The sequence below is a fragment of the Melanotaenia boesemani genome, chromosome 5 (genome assembly GCF_017639745.1).
Source record: "Melanotaenia boesemani isolate fMelBoe1 chromosome 5, fMelBoe1.pri, whole genome shotgun sequence".
In the NCBI taxonomy this organism is placed as follows: domain Eukaryota; kingdom Metazoa; phylum Chordata; class Actinopteri; order Atheriniformes; family Melanotaeniidae; genus Melanotaenia; species Melanotaenia boesemani.
In genome coordinates this window covers 31,532,383-31,549,881 of record NC_055686.1, presented here as the reverse complement: position 1 = coordinate 31,549,881, position 17,499 = coordinate 31,532,383, and the positions used below count along the sequence as shown (strand labels likewise).

General features: G+C 39.6%; 1 protein-coding gene across 2 annotated transcripts; it reads right to left on the bottom strand.

Moving 5' to 3' along the window:
- LOC121639880 (signal-regulatory protein beta-2-like) lies at positions 1-2,127 on the bottom strand. Of its 2 annotated transcripts, XM_041985467.1 has the most exons (5): positions 2,077-2,127; positions 1,273-1,974; positions 339-464; positions 224-267; positions 1-151 (listed from the first exon to the last, which is right to left on the bottom strand). In XM_041985467.1, exons 1-5 carry the CDS (start codon positions 2,117-2,119, stop codon positions 29-31), a joined length of 1,038 nt encoding a protein of 345 aa, XP_041841401.1. In that variant the 5' UTR covers positions 2,120-2,127; the 3' UTR covers positions 1-28. The 2 variants fall into 2 exon arrangements, with proteins under 2 accessions (XP_041841401.1, XP_041841400.1); XM_041985466.1 differs by having other exon boundaries at positions 1-267.
- Between the last annotated feature and the right edge of the window lie 15,372 nt (positions 2,128-17,499).

The following is a 17,499-nucleotide window of genomic DNA, read 5'->3' as shown; positions in this document are numbered from 1 at the left end:
TCTTTTTAAACGGGAAGTTAATCCCTCGCTACTTTCTGCTCTTTACTCTGGAGTAAACACAAACACTGTCCATGTTGTCCTCTTGATGAGGTCGTTTACTGCTCCTCTTCAGACTCAGAGCAGCATAATGGAGACTGTCTTCATCGCGGCTCTGCTGGTTACAGATAATCAATGAGGAAATCATGTAACAAACACACTGATGTGATAACGTTATTTGACCTACCGCAGTGTCTGAGGCTGCAGAAAGTGTCAAGTCTGAAACTCTTCCTGCAAAGGAAAACATGTGACTCAGCTGCCTGTTTATTGCATAAAAAATATACTGATTCTCCAAATCTGACCTTCACAAATGCCCAGCTTTGATTTCAGCTTGTAAAAGATGAAAGCCAAAAGAAGTAGCACAATGATGGAAATTGCCAGTGCCACTCCCAGGAAATACACCAGGAGAGGAGAGATGGTGGTGGAACCTCAAAAAAGAAGGAAAAAAACAAAATAAGCCCCAATACCCCCGGTACCGGCAGCTAATCACGGCCGGACTTACAAGGGGTTTATTCTGCAGTTCCATGATCGTGCAATAACATTAGGCATGGATCCACTGATGTTTTCCTCCGACTATTTAGCTACATTTTGGATAAAAAAAACATTCAAGAAAGGAACGCTACACTAAGAAAAGGTTCTGGAGGTCATTTTAAAGACAGTGGGACAGAGTTGTGTGGCTCAGATTTGATATTGGATGACGAGGATTGCACTCAATAGCAGAATGAAAAACGCCTAGCTATGTCTTTACTAAAACATCTGTAACTTTGCTCTGTTTCACTTCAGCACATAAATATTTACAGAGATAATCTCCACATGTTTATCTGTGGTTTTCTGGAGTTTTTTATTTTTATTTTATTTTATTTTTTTTTGTCGGCTGCAGCAAATTTTCAGTTATTTTATAAATTAAAATATTAAAAAAGATTAATGCAAAGAGAAAATCCTCATTTTTTTCCTTGTTCCATCCTGATTTATTTTAACAAGGCAGCATCTGTGGTGATGTTTCCTCCGCTGATAAAATCTCATGAATGTTAGCTCCATTTTGATACCAAGATGGTTTACACAGGATTTGTTATTACTGAGAAATAATCAAATATTTTTAGGTATGTCATTTTTAACTGGAAACCCCCAAATTCCCTTCAGGTCTTAATAAGTTGACTATAATTGATACAGACTCAATGAGTAACTTCATGTCTGTTTTACAGGTTGAACACAGCTGTAATTTTCATCATCACCTACCTACAATCTCAACCCGTGTTCCCTTTCCAAAGACAACCTCTCCACAGGAAGCCAGAGCACAGTAGTAAGTTCCAGCATCGGAGGAGCTCGCAGACTCTATCACAATGTTGAAAGTGCAGTTTGTCCACTGATGCTTTTCATCAGAGAGGCTTGTACACTGTCTGTCGCTGGGATACATGACTGCAGGCTGAGACCCACCAGGTCTGAACCAGTAGAGACTCTGATCTCCTGCACATGGATGAGCAAACACCAAACAGCTCAAATTCACAGACTCTCCCAGTGGCAGTCGTTCCACAGCAGGCTGATGGACAGCAGATTGTGAGCTGGACAGAGACTCTTTGACATTAAGGAAAACTCCGTGTCCAAATTCAATGTAACTAACCACAAAACTCCCACAGTAATACGTCCCCGAATCCGAGAGCTGAAGGTCTGAGATTACCAGATCGTTGATGCCTTTTTGAGTTTGGGCAACAACTTGAAACCTTGTTCTAAAGGCGGGGAAGATGTTGGCTTCTAAGCTGTGCTTCATCCGACTAAATATGATCTGAGGTTTGCCACCCAGACTTTGATGGTACCATGAGAGGAAAGTCATGGCATCGTCTCTACAGGAGCAGTGTAATGTCACCTTCTCTCCAACTGCAACCGTCTTAACTCCACTATCCTGAATTATATTTGAAGCTTGGTTCACAGCGAGCACTGTACCTGCATTTAAACACAGACATTTATGTTCATAGTTTAAATTTTTGTAATTTTAAACCAAAATGCATGCACATAGAAAAAATGAATAATTAGCCAAACACTCACAGATCTTATAGACAAACAAAGGAAATATCCAAAGTGGCATCATCTCTGAAGCTCTGCAGGCTGTATGCTGTCTGCTGACTGATGCATCCTACTCTTATAGAAGATAAAGGCTGTTTGTGATTGGCTGAGCTCAATGGTTTGGTCTAACGCCAGAATTATTTTGGTTTATTCCAGTCTGAACGCTCAGCCTGATCAGGTGACTGGAGGGAAAATAGGGGGCCGGTTGACATGCTTCCTTCATTGTTCTTTTACCATACAGAAGAGTAAATGGGACAGCATAAACACCATGGAGAGAAAATTGTTCATTTTAAGGAGAGTACAAACTTTCGCTTGTCAGCATATGTGTCAGCATATTATACAGATGAGTGTTAAAAAAATCAGTCATATTGGACGTTTGTCCTTTTGTTGGATTAAACTATGTGTGGATAGACATATTTTAACTAGTTAACAAGGTTTGATTGTGTGTTTTTATGCATGTGTGGTTATTTCCTTGTTAGAATAACTGACTTTGAACTAGTAATCACTATAAGGACCAACACTGAGTCTAAATAATGCAGAAACTTATGTTAGATGTCCTGCTTAGGTCCTCTGACTAATGTTTAAACTGCAGTTAGCATACCCATACTACTAATACTACATACTACTAATCATTTTATCAAAGCCAAGATGACATTATTGGAGGAGATGATAAAAAGAAAGAGAGAAAATGATAACATACTGTCAAAATAAATTTTCAGATACTAATAGATCCAAAAATTTTGTGTATAGTTAGATATTAATTAGCACGGGTATCAAAACTTAAATCTAATTAAAGCTTTGTCTTTGAGTGAACACCCCTGTACCACAGCTGCGTTAATGGGGATGATGTCATTGCTTATGCCCGCCCCCAAGAGCCTGCATGTATCAGTGTTGTTGTTACGGCCACTGCTTATTGCAGGCAGCTGCTGCTCGTTCTGCAGGTAGTTGCCTGGCTCAGAGCTCTGCTCGGAGTGGCTGGCTCCAACACACCCCTGTCTCCTCCCCTCTGATTGGCTGCACGTTCAGCCAATCAGCCTGTAGTTCAGTGGAAGCCAGGACAGAAAAGGCTGCTGCAGTATCCAGCCGGGAGGGGAAACTGGAATGACACAGCCCGCTTCCCCTCACTTTAATCACTGTATTCGTTGTGTAGGAGCGAGGCTGGTTAACTCAGGTAGGCGCGTCTCTTAGCTTGGCAGAGTTATGGTAGCATGGTTTACTGGGTGTCCGCTGCGCTATTTGGTAGTCTGTTTGGTGTTGGACTGTTTGAGTGTGTGCAGCAGGACAAATCCTGTCTGCTTGTGTGTTCCCAGTGGGGGACGGTAAAACAGTCCGTTTAGTTTGGACTTACCTTTAGTTTTACACTCAGTTTTGGTTTAAGCTATGCTGCTTCCTAGTGTGTATTCTGCCTTCGTTATCTTTTGTCTTAAGTTGTGTTAGGCTAGGTTAGGATTTTGTTATGTTGTGACGGCGGTCACCCTTAGTTTATGGATCTGCTGCTTTTTATTTGGTTTTAGGTTTCACCCCGAGTTACAGTTATGTTGTGGTTTGCACTCGGTGGATTTTGGGATATGTTTAGGTTTGTTTCTTTCAGCAGGTCCACTAACCCCAGCACTTGTTTATTTTGTGTACTTTTTGTTACAGGTTTTCACTCATCATTCACAGGGTTTTAATAAAATGTGCTTATTTTACTTTTACCATCTGTCCCCAGCGTCATCTTTTGTTGCGCCCAATCTTACCCCTATATTGGGTCGTAACAAGTGGGGGCTCATCCGGGAGATTTCCTTCTGGTAGGGGTGAACTCTCCCTGGGAGTTTGGCATCCGGAAGCTGCTATGACGGTAACTCCAGTGGGAGTGTGTGTGTGAGGGTGGTGCGAACCTGAACTTTAGGGCCGCAACTTTTGCAGGGCACTCTGGCCTAGGGGCGACTTTTTGTGGAGGGTGACGCAGGTAAGGGAGAAAAAGACAGAGCAAGGGATAAGACAAGAGTCAACATCAGACTGACTGGAGAGATCTCAGAAATGACAGGATGGAAGACAGAATCTGAATTATCCTTCGTTAGGTAGCTCCTCAATGAGAAAATCTGTCAAATAAACTATATGTTTTTATAACTAGCTGTGAGATTATTATAAATAACCTTAACTAACTGTGACTAACAGCAGTTAGTCAGTAAAAAACCGCAAAGTCCTTGGACATCATTGTATTTGATGGACACAAATACAATGAAAGACTATTGTTTAAACCATACCCTAACCATTTTAGCAGCTCTATGCCAAGATCCCTTTAAATGTATGAGTTGCTAAACCACCCCACTGAAACCCTAGTCTCCCCAACTGCACCTCAACAGTAGGTCCATGAACACCACACACTGGATTGATCACAGTGTGTTTTAGAAGATGCCAAAACTCACTTAAGTTTGACATTCTGGTGAGAATGCTGTCACTGCTCCTGATTTGGATATATAGGCATCTAACATAGTCTGCAATGACAACACCCTAAACTTCCCATACCAACCCCCCCCCCCCCCCCCCCCCCCCGATTCCCCCAGGGATGCATTAGGAAGAGGTTTCTAAATCCACAAAATATCTGTAGACAGGGTAGATACAACTCTCATGATCCTCTGAACATCTGATCCACAACCTGAACTACACCCACACAGCCCTCCTGCAATTACAGTAATAGCCTTCTTTTCAATTCCCTGAGAACTCTTCTAGGGAAGATAAGAAGAATGATTCCCCAATAGTTAGAGCACAGAGATGTGGACCAAAGACCCAAGACAATCATTTACACAGCAAGTCTATAAGCCAGATTCTGGGATAATTTGGGTTGTTCAAGTGCTCTTGGGCAAAGAGCATGCCTTCTGTGATGGCAACATCAATGATGGCAACATGTGCTGCCTTCAAGACCATGTCTCCTCCAGAGACATGCATGCAGCAAGGCAATGCAAATTCGTATTCTGCACACATGAATTACATAACATTAGGAGAAAACATGGAATATCTTTGGTTCATGCATCTGCTTTGAACTGAAAGTAAAAGTGTGAGTCCATTTTATGTCAGTTTTCTTACCAGCCCAACTGTTTCCTGGTGTAGGGTTATAAATTCAGGGCAGTTAGTACTATTAAAGGTGTGAATAAACAGAAATTACAAAAAAGTTGGAATTTTTTTCCACACAAATACAAAGTACAAAAGTTTTTTTTTATCAACTAAAGAGAAAAGAACATGAATGCAGATTTGGTTTCAAATGAATAACTAGTCAATGCAGATGCAAAGCAGTGAAAGCAAAGACAGGCCTTTACCAACCCTCTCATAAAGCTCCTCCTCCACCTTACTCTATTCATTCTGTTAAAGCCTTAGACGAACTACATGAGTGATGCAAATGTCTTCTTCACAGCTCTTTTTTTTATCTGAGGGTGAAAGTGTGATTTTGTGTGTTGGTTTTCATCTTCTTGCATGTGTAAGTGTATGTGTGGGAGAGAGAGAGGTGAAGGAGCAGAAGGTGAAGTGGTTGGAACAAACAAGATGCATGAGAAATACACCACATTTACAGAGGTGGAGCTGTTAAAACCACTGGGGCTGAGGTTGATGCGAGTGGGCTTGACCAAAGCAGAAACAAGCAACAGATCTTTTTTGTCTGCTTCATTTTAATCAGAAGACTGTAGCATGCGAAGACGCATCTCCCCATAACATTGGTAGCCTGTTTTAATTTCCATGCAGACAGTACTTCCTGGTGAGTTACTATAAAATCGTGACAATGTCAGTGCATTCACAAGGCTAAATCACTAGCTAAACAACACAAAGAAGAGAAGTGTGTGTATGATGACAGCATGCTGCTTTCATAGCCCAGACATGAATGCATTACTGTGGATGGACCGCTTTATACAAACAGGACACAAATTCACATACACCTCTGGGTTCTCAGTCTTTTTCTTTAAAAAACTGTCTCTATGTACTTTATCTGATGTCCTGACCAAATCTAAGTGTTGTAAAGTTTGATGATCATTTAAAAAGTTCAGCCTCATGACTGAGCACTTTTGTGGTGTCTGCTGTTGGTAGACTGCTGCCCCCTACTGGCAAAGAGCTAAAGTGCACACAGCTAATCTAATATGAAAAGCCATGCTCATTGCATAGTATGAAAACTAATATTTCAACCTTTGCAACTCTCTCTCTCTCTCTCTCTCGCTCTCTCTCTCTCTCTCTATATATATATATATACACATATATACACACACACACACACACACACCTATCCTTGTCTTTAATACCTTGTGAAGACCCAGGACCAGACCATGCATTCTGGGGACCACCCTTTCTGAAGGTTATACAGCACTGAAAAAATAAGGCAGAATGACTAAGTGTCCTTGAAAAGAGTTATTTGTTCAGTTTATCAACAAGAAAAAGTAGAGTTGTTCACCTGCTTTGACTATGCTTTATGAGGACTTGTCAGGTATTTAGTAATAAAAGGGGACAATATATGCACACTTTCTGGTCTTTCTACCTTTCTTGGAAAGAGTAAAAATTCTTACTTCAGCATACTTTGAGGGCAACAAAAACAAATGTTTTCAAATTAAATACTTCTATAAAATTCTCCTTTTGCGTTCTCTGCAATACATTTCATTATGAATAAACAATAAAAATTTATATCTATCTACAAATGCCCTCTACCATTTGAAGAAAGTGAGAGGCACTTGCATTTTTTAACATTTATTTAATTAGAGTTTTGAGATGTTTTGAACAGTTAAACCCCCCTTTACAGAAAACAACAATAAAAACTCAATTGAACAGAGTTTAAACTAAATACTTATTCAAAAATTACTCTGGGGCCATTTTAAGATAGCGTCTAAAACAAAACTATGCCATGGCCGAATGAATCTTTAAAGTTACAATACGATTTTTAATGTGAAATTTGATGGCCAACCAGTTTCTTTGTTAGTGCAACTTTTTCCTCTCTAAGGCACTTGTAACAGTCACTTTTCCCAGGCACACGACAGGAAGTGATGAAAGACATCATGTGCTTCTCCACAGCAATGATCTCCTGTTTCTCCCACACCCTTCTCTTGAATGCTTTGCAAACTTTAAAAACATGAAAAAAAAAAAAAACTTTTTGTAAGAATTATGTTCATGAAAATACAACATTAATTTGTGCTTGTATGGCTTTCCCTAAAAACTTAGATTTAGGTGTGTTGAGACTGAGAGATTGAGGGGTTTGCATTTGGAGCTGTGTTGTCAAGGGTATATGCCTCTGGTAGGGTCACCCAAGACAAACAGGTCTCTATGTGAGGGATCACACAAAGTGCAGTTCAAAAAACCCCTATGATGCACACAAACTTTGGATCCAGGTTTCTCTTGCCTGGACACGGGTCACTGGGGCCCCTCTCTGCAGTCAAGTTTGAAGGTGGTGAGCACCTAGTGGCCAGGCCTATACCCATGGGGCCTGGTCAGAAAGGAAGAAAAGGGTGCCTCCTCCCATGGGCAGATAACCTGAGGGAGGGGCCAAAGTGGTCAAGTGCAGGCTTATTTAGTCACAAGGTGAAGCTGTCTTGTCTTGTTGATCTACATTCTTTCCCTCACATATGGTCTCCAGCTGTGAGTAGTGACTGAAATAACAAGATCACAAATACAAGCATCTAAAATGAGTTACCTCTGCAGGGTGGCTAGACTCTCCTTTAGAGATAGGCGAAAAGCTCTGTCATCCAGGAGGTCTGCAGGATGGAGCAGCAGGTTAAAGTACAACTGCTGCTCCTCAACATCCAGAGGAGCAAAATGAGGTGGATCAGACATCTGGTCAGGATTCCTCCTGGACACCTTCATTGGCATTTCAAAATAACACCCATATGTCAAAAATGATTGATGCTTGACAGGTCAAAGGTCAACAGGTCATAAGTAGGCATGGTTTGATGACATGTATGCGTGACGTGTGTTTCCCACGGTTCTAAGTAGGCACAGTTTGATGGTGTGTGTGTGTGAGACGTTTGTTTCCCATGGTGGATCACGTGTGTTTCCCAAATTTGATGACGTGTGTTTTATTTCCCACGGTGAATCATGTGTGTTTCCCAGACATTGTTGTGAATTAAAACTGTGATCTGTCCTGCAACAGGAGGGAGAGGAAGTGAGTGGAAGTTGTAGCTCTGTATCACAGTTTGTAGTTTTGTAGAAGGAGGAGGAGTTCCTACGATTATTTAAGTGAAGCACAGAGAGTGTGTTGATTCAGAGGAAAGCATAAAAAAAGCAAGCAAGCAGGGTGATGATATGGTCTTCCATAGAGCAGTTGTATCCGCAAGAGGATGGTAAATTGGAAATGGAGGGTGAAGGTACTGCCTTTGAGACGCTAAAAATGAGATGCAAACCCTGGGTGAAGCTGAACGAATTTCATGTGACTGTTTTCCACGAGGCAATTGGTTAGACATTGGTTCTACAAAGATACTCACATAAATACAGAGGTGGAAGTTGCTGATGAATTTTTCCTGGAATATTTCAGCAGCGAATGCAGTGAGTTGTATTTTGGGTTTTCAGGAAGTGTAGTTTTCATTGGTAGGAGGGAGAGGAAGTGAGTGGGAGTTGTAGTCCTGTATCACGTGTTTTGTATGAGGAGGAGGAGGAGTAGTTCCTATGGTTATTTAAGTAAAGTGCAGAGAATGTGTTGATTCAGAGCAAAGCATAAAAAAGCAAGCAAGCAGGATGATGTTGTGTGTGTGTGTGTGTGAGTGAGAGAGAGAGAGAGAGAGAGAGAGAGAGAGAGAGAGAGAGAGAGAGGCTGGTTAAAAGTAAACCCTTAACCAAGAAGGCAAAGTGTGACTGAGTGAGGTCCATTGACCCCTGTCTGCCTATGTCTCTAAGTGTACCGTTAGTAAGCAAGCTTGGGTTCAACAGTCAGGTTCTGCAGCTGTCCTTTACTGTTAGAGAATGATGTGATCGATCACTAAAAAATCACATCTTGTCCCCCAAAAGACACTTCGTCTTACAGACAGCTCTGTTTTTGGAAAGGAAGACCTGTGACAGAGGTCATTTCATTGTAGGAAGACCCAGACCCTCTGTTCATTAAGGTCAGTAGATGTGTGTTTTACAATTATGTGATTGTTCTCTTGCTTTCTGAGACTTTTTAGAGCACAGGTGTCTGAAAAAACTAGTGGTAAAAACCACAATGATGTCACAGCGATTTAAACGCGTTTTTAAGAAATAGTTGCAAAGTCTTTTTCTGAGTTTAAGTGCCAGAGTCAGGGAAGCTCTGAACATTCAAGGCCTCAAAAATGGAAAATAAAGGTACGTGTCCTTTTCTCTTAGTAAAAAGTTTCAATATTATTATATTAAATATATATTATTCCTTAGCAGGATAGTGTTTTTGAATTTTTTTCTCAGACTGTGCTAATGCGATCCCTGTACAGAACAAATTTCCTGACATTTGTGAGGATTTTTTTTCTTATTAAAATCCTGTTCAGTTTTTTATTGAATTAATAAATCAGATGTGTTTTTTTCTTTTCCTGTGTAGATACATCTCAACAGGTGGAGGAAATAGAAATCTGTCTGAACCAAGTGCATCCATATTTTAGTCCTACAAACGGATGAACCTTATCAACAATTTCTCTGATATTTGTCAGGATGCAGCGATAACGGAGGTCCCTGGAAATTTAGACCGTAGCAAAGACATGCATGCAGCAGAAGATCCTCCTATTTTAGCTTCACCATCAGCATTCTCAAGCTTCACCATCAGTTCCAGATGCGGCCTCCACACCACGCCCTCCACCCCCTCATACTACTGCAGCACCACCACCAGCACCGACCAACGTGCCAAGAAGGAGGCTAGAGGCCATTTCAATCCACAGCACAAGCATTACCAGCACCGCTAGCAGGAGCAGTACAACAAGCGGTAGAGCTAACGGGGACATAGGAAGACCCAGGTAGTAGCTGCAGAAACCTTCTAAGCAGTAAGCAGTGTGCCTGTGTGTGTGTGTGTGTGTGTGTGTGTGTGTGTGTGTGGTGAGGGTGGTGTGTGTGATTACTTTTCAAAAATACAAAAGTTATAACTAATCTTTTTTAAAAATCAATTTTATATGTTCATACAGAAGGTTTACACATTTAAATTTAAATTTTATCAATCAGGTTCACCCGAAAAAGAAGAGGTCAGAGGAGGCCTTCTGCTACAAACGTGAGGGGAAGGAGGGGGAATCACCACGCAGAAGCAGATCTACACAGATAGAGTCTGGCAGGAGATACTATGATCCTCAACAGGAGATGATGTATATAGTCAATGAAGTGTTTCGCATCGCTACACTCAATACACTGTGTGGCGTTATTCCTCTATGTTGGTTCAGATACTCTATTAAAGAAACCCATAGAACAAACTTTTATTAACGCAGAATGTTGGGCAGTATGCAACGTGAAGGAGCTTCTGAGAGAAGCAGCGGGTTTGATCGTGGAAGCTCTAAACAGAACTTCTACTTGGTTCTCCAGAACTGCCGCCCGGTCAAACTCCAAACGTTCCGGTCCCTGTGTGTTCTGCTTGTTGTATCATGGTACCAGAGAAGCTGTGGAGTACTTCTAAACTTTCAGTCACTCTGTGGTCAATATTCTGGTCAGAAAGTGACTAAATGAGTCCAACAACTTCAACATATTCTCTGCTTTCCTCATTTTACATGCGCTGGTTAGCCCCGCCCACTGAGTTTGATGGGCTAGGCTGACAGATAAAATAAATTCATGATGCACTGCAATACGGACCATGAAATAATTAATTAAATAGATAAATAATTAATTAAATAGATAAATGATTGATTAAATAAATAAATAATTCATTAATAGTGAAATATGAAATAGATAAATATTAACTAAATAGTGAAATAATTAAATACATAAATAATTAATTAAATACTGAAATAATTAATTAAATAGATAAATAATTAATTAAATAGTTAATAATTAATTAAATAGATAAATAATTAATTAAATAGTGAAATAATTAATTAAATAGATAAATAATTAATTAAATAGATAAATAATTAATTAAATAGTGAAATAATTAATTAAATAGATAAATAATTAATTAAATAGTGAAATAATTAATTAAATAGATAAATAATTAATTAAATAGTGAAATAATTAATTAAATAGATAAATAATTAATTAAATAGTGAAATAATTAATTAAAGTAGATAAATAATTAATTAAATAGTGAAATAATTAATTAAATATGGATAAATAATTAATATTAAATAGTGAAATAATTAATTAAATAGATAAATAATTAATTAAATAGTGAAATAATTAATTAAATAGATAAATAATTAATTAAATAGTGAAATAATTATATATGTTTTACATATATTAATTTGTATTTTAATTAATTAATGATACATTTAATAACACATTTATGTATTTTAAATATCATTTTAATTATTTAATAACACATTTATGTATTTCATTATCATTCTAATTATTTAATGACACATTTAAGTAATTATTGAATGATATATTTAATTAATTCATTGCGTCACTTTACGTCCTCCATAGGTTTATACACTCCTATCAACCCCTGTATGACGAATTGACAGGAGTGTATAAAAATATTAAATTATTGAAGGTCTACCGGAAGATTTTGATGACGAAAGCGTGTTTCCAGCAGGTCCAAAAGCATCTCATTGTTTTGGACGATGTCATTTTTCAGCCCTCAGATCTTCCCGAGGAAGTCAAATTTTTACACAATACAGACACCATAGAAAAATGAGTGTTATCAGGTTGAAAATGTCTTTCATCGAGGTAAACACAGTCACACCATAAGTTTAAATAGTAATTATCTGGTGTTATGTAAAAACCCTTGAGACTAATTACAAATCAATACACTGGCTCAGCAAATATTCCTGGGTAAAACAAAATTTTTTCTGGAAATTTTCGAAGATGCAACTAAGGACCCTCACGGATACTTAATCATGGATCTGACTCACCAATGTCCAGAAACCTAAAGACTCAGAATGGGTCTACTACCTAATCAGTGGCCCACTGTTTATCTGCCTAAAAAGAAAAATGAATATGTCTGCACGCATAAAAAGGAACACTTCTTTGCTGAGAGCTCTGTGTTACGCATAGCCACACAAACGTAAAGATACTTTAAAGCACAGCTCGGCTGATTTTATTCAGGCTATTTGCGAGCTTTCTTTAAAACCTGCTAAAGGGAAACATACCTTTATCAAGCCGCTCAATATAAAAAAACATGATCAGACTTTTGGCTGATAAAAGGGCCAGACTAAAACGCAAACATGGGGCTCTGATAAAACAATCGGGGGATTTCTTTGCCTCTGTTTATCAGCCGCTTTTCCTGTATTCGGGGACCTATTAGGAGAATTGCTTCATCACAGATAAATTTTAATCAGAGAAGAAGATGAGTCAAAAGATGTTTCTGCTAACCCCAAAGCAGCTAGGCCATCTGAGCCAGTCTGCAACAACTTCGAGTGACTCGGCTAACATGCGACACGGCTGCAAAATGATTTGGATGTTAAAAATAGAGAGCTTTATTGAATGAACCTGGTTTTAAACCCCCATGAAAAGATAAAAAATAAAATTCAACGCAATGCTGCAAAGATATCTTACCCTAGTTAGACAAGGGGAAACGGAGAGGTTGCTGTTACTGTGACTTTATCTAAAGGCTCCAATTATATAAAAGTGGATGATGATGATCATCATCATAAAGTAGGCCCCTCTGATGGGCCAGGATGTACTACAAAGCCTTTCCCCTCGCGACTGCAAAAATGCGGCTTATATCCTGAAGGAACTCACCAAGACCGGTCACGGAGGATGGAAAAGCACCGGTGAATTTGTTTTTAAAGGAAAAGCAATGAAAGGCTCTCATGTTATAGATTTGTTTAAACACTTGTCTTTGTCTTATAAAAAGACACACAGCCTAACACCCAAAGGTTGGATGGTGTTTCTAAATACACTCAGAGAATTCAACGTGCCTTCCATCCATTTTCTCCGCTTATCCGGAGTCGGGTCGCAGGGGGCAGCTGCCTAAGCAGGGAAACACAGACTTCCTTCACCCCCGGCCACATTCACCAGCTCATCCGAAGGGATCCCGAGGCGTTCCCAGGCCAGCCGAGAGATGTAGTCTGTCCAGCGTGTCCTGCTGCCCCGGGGCCTCCTTCCGGTGGGACGTGCCGGGAACACCTCACCAGGGAGGCGTCCAGAAGGCATCCTAACCAGATGCCCCGAGCCACCTCATCTGGCTCCTCTCGCTGTGGAGAGCGGGTCTACTCTGAGCCACTCCCAGAAGGAACAATATGTGATGAATATCAGCATCAGGTGAAACAGACAGAAAGCAGGGATTAGAATCTCACAGCTTCTAGATGGTGAGGAGAGAAATGTTCATAATATGCACAAAGTAACTTCCATCATGCACCTTCAGTGCTTCATTATCCAGATTTCTGGCCAATAAATTCTCTAAACTTTCATTTTTAGCTCGACTGTTTAGCTTCACTTCTGCACCTGCAGCCTCCCCTACCAGGGAGTTAAGGGGTCAGGTCTGTAGATGTAACTCTAAACATGTGTTGGTATCCACGAAAGTCCAGAATCTCAGCTACCAGCTCAGTAAAACCATTTCTATCACCACATACACAGTTAAGACAACAAAATATTTTAAAGAGCAGCTACACAGAGTCGAAAAATATGTAAACATAAATGATGTCTCCCGTGTCCACCCACGGCATGAACACGAACAAACGCTCCTCTACTGAAAGCTCACATCTTCACAGGTTCCACGAGTTGGAAGTTTCATCTCGGCTATGACCAGGATTCACTGGAACCAGAGGCAGAAGAAGACCCGATTTATGGCGTTAATGTTTGTAAAACATATTCATAAACGTCTTACCTTTGCTGTCTTGCATAAATTAAAACCTCATATATTTAAAAATAATAAATAAAGAAAGAAAAGTTCCCATCCAAAGATTACGATGTTTTTCTTCTTTCTTAAGTTCCAAACAGAAAACGTCTCTTCATTTTAATAAACCCTCGCTCTCTCCTGATTACTTTTTTTTTTTTTCTTGACAGTCTTAATAGCAGACTACAGAAACAGAGTCTGTGATGTGTATTCATTGCAGCCATGCCTCAGTGAAGCACATAAACACTCCATTCCTCTATTCTTTTTGAGACCTTGTTAGCACCTCCAAGCTCATCCCTTTTGTTAGCTAGCAATCTCATGTTACCATCACAATGGCTGGAAGAAATCGTTTGAATTTCAACTGTTTTTTGTTCTCTGCCTTGATCTGCCCTGCCTCCGCTTCGCTTCCTCTTCACACTTTTGGGATTTGATGTGTTATTTTGCTGTTTATCTTGGGTTTGGAGAGCTTAATCATTTCATTTAGCTGACAATAAATGAGCAGTGAAAATGGGGTAATGAGTGTTTATGTACATTGTGCAATGAATGTAAATAATAGAAAACTGGTCAAGATCAGGGTGACCTTGATCTTTGACCACCAATCAGTTATTCCTTGGTTCAGGGGTGGAACATTTGTTCAAAATAACAACAACAACAAAAAAAAAAAACATTAAATTAATAATTAAAAATAGATGTGGAAACCTGTCCCTATAATGCCACTAAAACAATGAATGTGTGTATTTCTGCAGTACCCCATACCTACCTATAGTGACCTCATGAACACACAACTAAGCACAAAGTGTTGGTTTTGGGGGGTGAAAATGTGGGGAAACCACTAAAAACTTGACATTTTCCTGACCATATTTACATTGAATTGAATGTTTTGTGTGTGTGCGTGTGTGTTTTTTATGGTTGAATGTGGAAATAAACTGCAGTCCTTTGTGGAAGATGTGAGGTTCATGTCACAAAAATATTTTAAACCCAAGCTGGTAGTTGGTCAGATGATGTAGCTGTATAAATGCTGCAATCATGATGAAGAACACGGCAGGGTGAAAACTACATTACATGATGCATGATTAACTTTGGACTGTTTTTCTTTCTTTATTTTTTTGTACAAAACAACCTCCTACAACAACACTGACATTGTCCTTCTGGGATATAATAAGTATTTTTCATTTTCATTTCATTTTATTCACTTGCACTTGGGCATCTGAGGTTTTCCAGGACAGTCCCCAACAATAACATACATTAATTAAAAAATAGAACGTAAGTTATCATGCTTTTCAGTATTTTAACAGCAGCTAAATTGTTATTGTATCAAATAGTCTGTAAATTCTAGTTACTGTGCAAACACAAGCCCCCAACCACACCCAATCGAGCCCCCGACATAGTAAATCTTGATTTAACCCCAGTGTGGTAACTCAGGATTGCTTACATCCCTGATTCAAATAAATTATATTCAGCTTCATTTGTGTAGCGCCACTTCACAACAATGTCATCTCAGGGCACTTTAGAGACAAACCAACTGAGCCAGTTCATAATAAATAATAGCCTACTTAGTGAAAACCAACAGATTCCATCAAATCTGGACTTCGCTCCAGTCCTCCATCCTGAGCATGCAAAAGGTGACAGTGGAAAGAAAAACTCCCTTTTAACAGGAAAGAAAGACCTCCAGCAGAACCTGACTCAGGGAGAGCTGACTTGACCGGTCGGGGTGGAGAGGACTGGAAAGAAATCAACAGACACACCAACTTTTAGCCAGGAAGACCTGCTGAGAGAGGAGAAATACTTTAATGATGCCAGTACTATCATATGTTTCTACATGGAAGATAAGGAGCAGAGGGATGAAAAGGAAAAGCTCAGCATCATGGAACTTCGCTCTAAGAACGATCATGTTAAGCATGACAAGCGATAATAAACCTTGACTATTTATGAGCACTTAAAGCTTTTAACAAAATACAAACAAGTTATTATCATGATAAACATGGAGGCAACACAGACTCTAAATAAAATCTAGATGATGGCGTCCAAGGTCAGATGGAAGGCTGCTGTGGAAGTGTTTTGAAGAGTAATACCATTACTGACCACTGGGTGCTGCTCTAAAACATCTCTGGCTCCAAGAGAAGCAATTTCAGAAAGTGTCAACTTTTCTCATTAACTAAATTTATTCCCGTTGTTCCGTGTGTGTGGTGGTGGATTTTAAAATTAATCTATAGTTAAAAAAATACTTGGTTTCACTTTCCAGCTCCATCCTCCTGTCAAATATGGCCACATGGTGTTGTGTTGGTTATTGTTCCCTCACAGATAGAAGTTTTCTGCTTCTTGCATCGGTGACCTGTCCAGAAAGTTCTCTGCCTCTTGCTTGATGGCAGCTGGGATAGGCCCAGTTTGGATAAAGCAGGTATAAAAAATGAATGAATGACTCACATAATTACTGCATTCGTTCTATTATTTTCTTTAAACCCATACTGGTAATAATAATCTTCACTGTGTTAATCCCAGTTAGTCTCTGCATTTTACCCATCTCTAGATTTACTAGAGAGCAGTTGGCTGCCATGTTTTGACACCCAGGGAGCAGTTGGGGGTTCAGAGCCTTGCTCAGGGACCCAGATTGGTTGACCTCTGTTCACACACCCAAGCCCACCTCTATAACCACTAGGCTACCACTCCCCCACTAACTAAACTCCCAATATAATCACCTACATCAGCCTCATTTCCACCAACAGGTCTGATTCGGTAGGGTTGCCCAAGCTCGTCTGCTTCTCTGCTTCCTTCATTAATATGTTGATGTCCAAAAATGCACAAAATGACTTCATCCTCTTAATTTATGAAGATTTTGACACTTTTCCTTAGACTTGGATGTTTTAGTCACTGTGTTTCTAGAAACAAAGTTATTACGGGGGCTTTTAATAACCTTGAATTTGGCTCTATCTCTGTGAGAGAAGCTGATTTTGGTCATGTAGATTTTGGTGAACAGAATCACCAAAATCCACTTTATCCTTCAAACATGCTTCATATATGAGGCCAGACGTGTTCATCTTCCTCAGTTTTAGCATCACAGACAGCTGCCCTGATAGTTTTCATGTGTTTCATTTCCCGTCCGCTGGATGTGAGAGTTTGAGCTGCCGTGCCACCATGGTTTGTGTGTGTGTGGTCATGTGACTGCAAGTTTGAGACCGTGTTCTATCTAAAGCGATGTCGTCATGTTTGAATGTTACAATATGGCCCATATCATGACGTTTATGGTATGTCAGTTTACATTTTATTTGACAATGAGGACAATAAGACCAATGAAAAAACTAAAGCAGAGCTCAACTGTAGTTAAAGCAGATCTGGACAAACACTTGGCATAAAGATTATCAAAAAGTTGAGACCACAAAAGCTAAACCTCGGTTTCACATCTTTAAACTGAGGTTCTGCACCTTTCAGTGGAACTTATGTGTCAGCTTATTAAGAAGAAATACCTGCCAACAACTGGTGGAGGAAGGAACAGAGGCGATGGTTTTACATATTTCTCTATAAAAATCTTTGAAAACCTTTGCATGTATTTGTCA

Bases quoted from the DNA above. Each gene is read 5' to 3' on its own strand.
- LOC121639880 (XM_041985466.1), bottom strand. From the start codon at position 2,119: ATGATGCCACTTTGGATATTTCCTTTGTTTGTCTATAAGATCT. The intron at 465-1,272 runs GTAGGTGATGAT...TTCTTTTTTGAG, and splicing joins AACACGGGTTGAGATTGTAG to GTTCCACCACCATCTCTCCT. The intron at 268-338 runs GTCAGATTTGGA...TTTCCTTTGCAG, and splicing joins AAAGCTGGGCATTTGTGAAG to GAAGAGTTTCAGACTTGACA.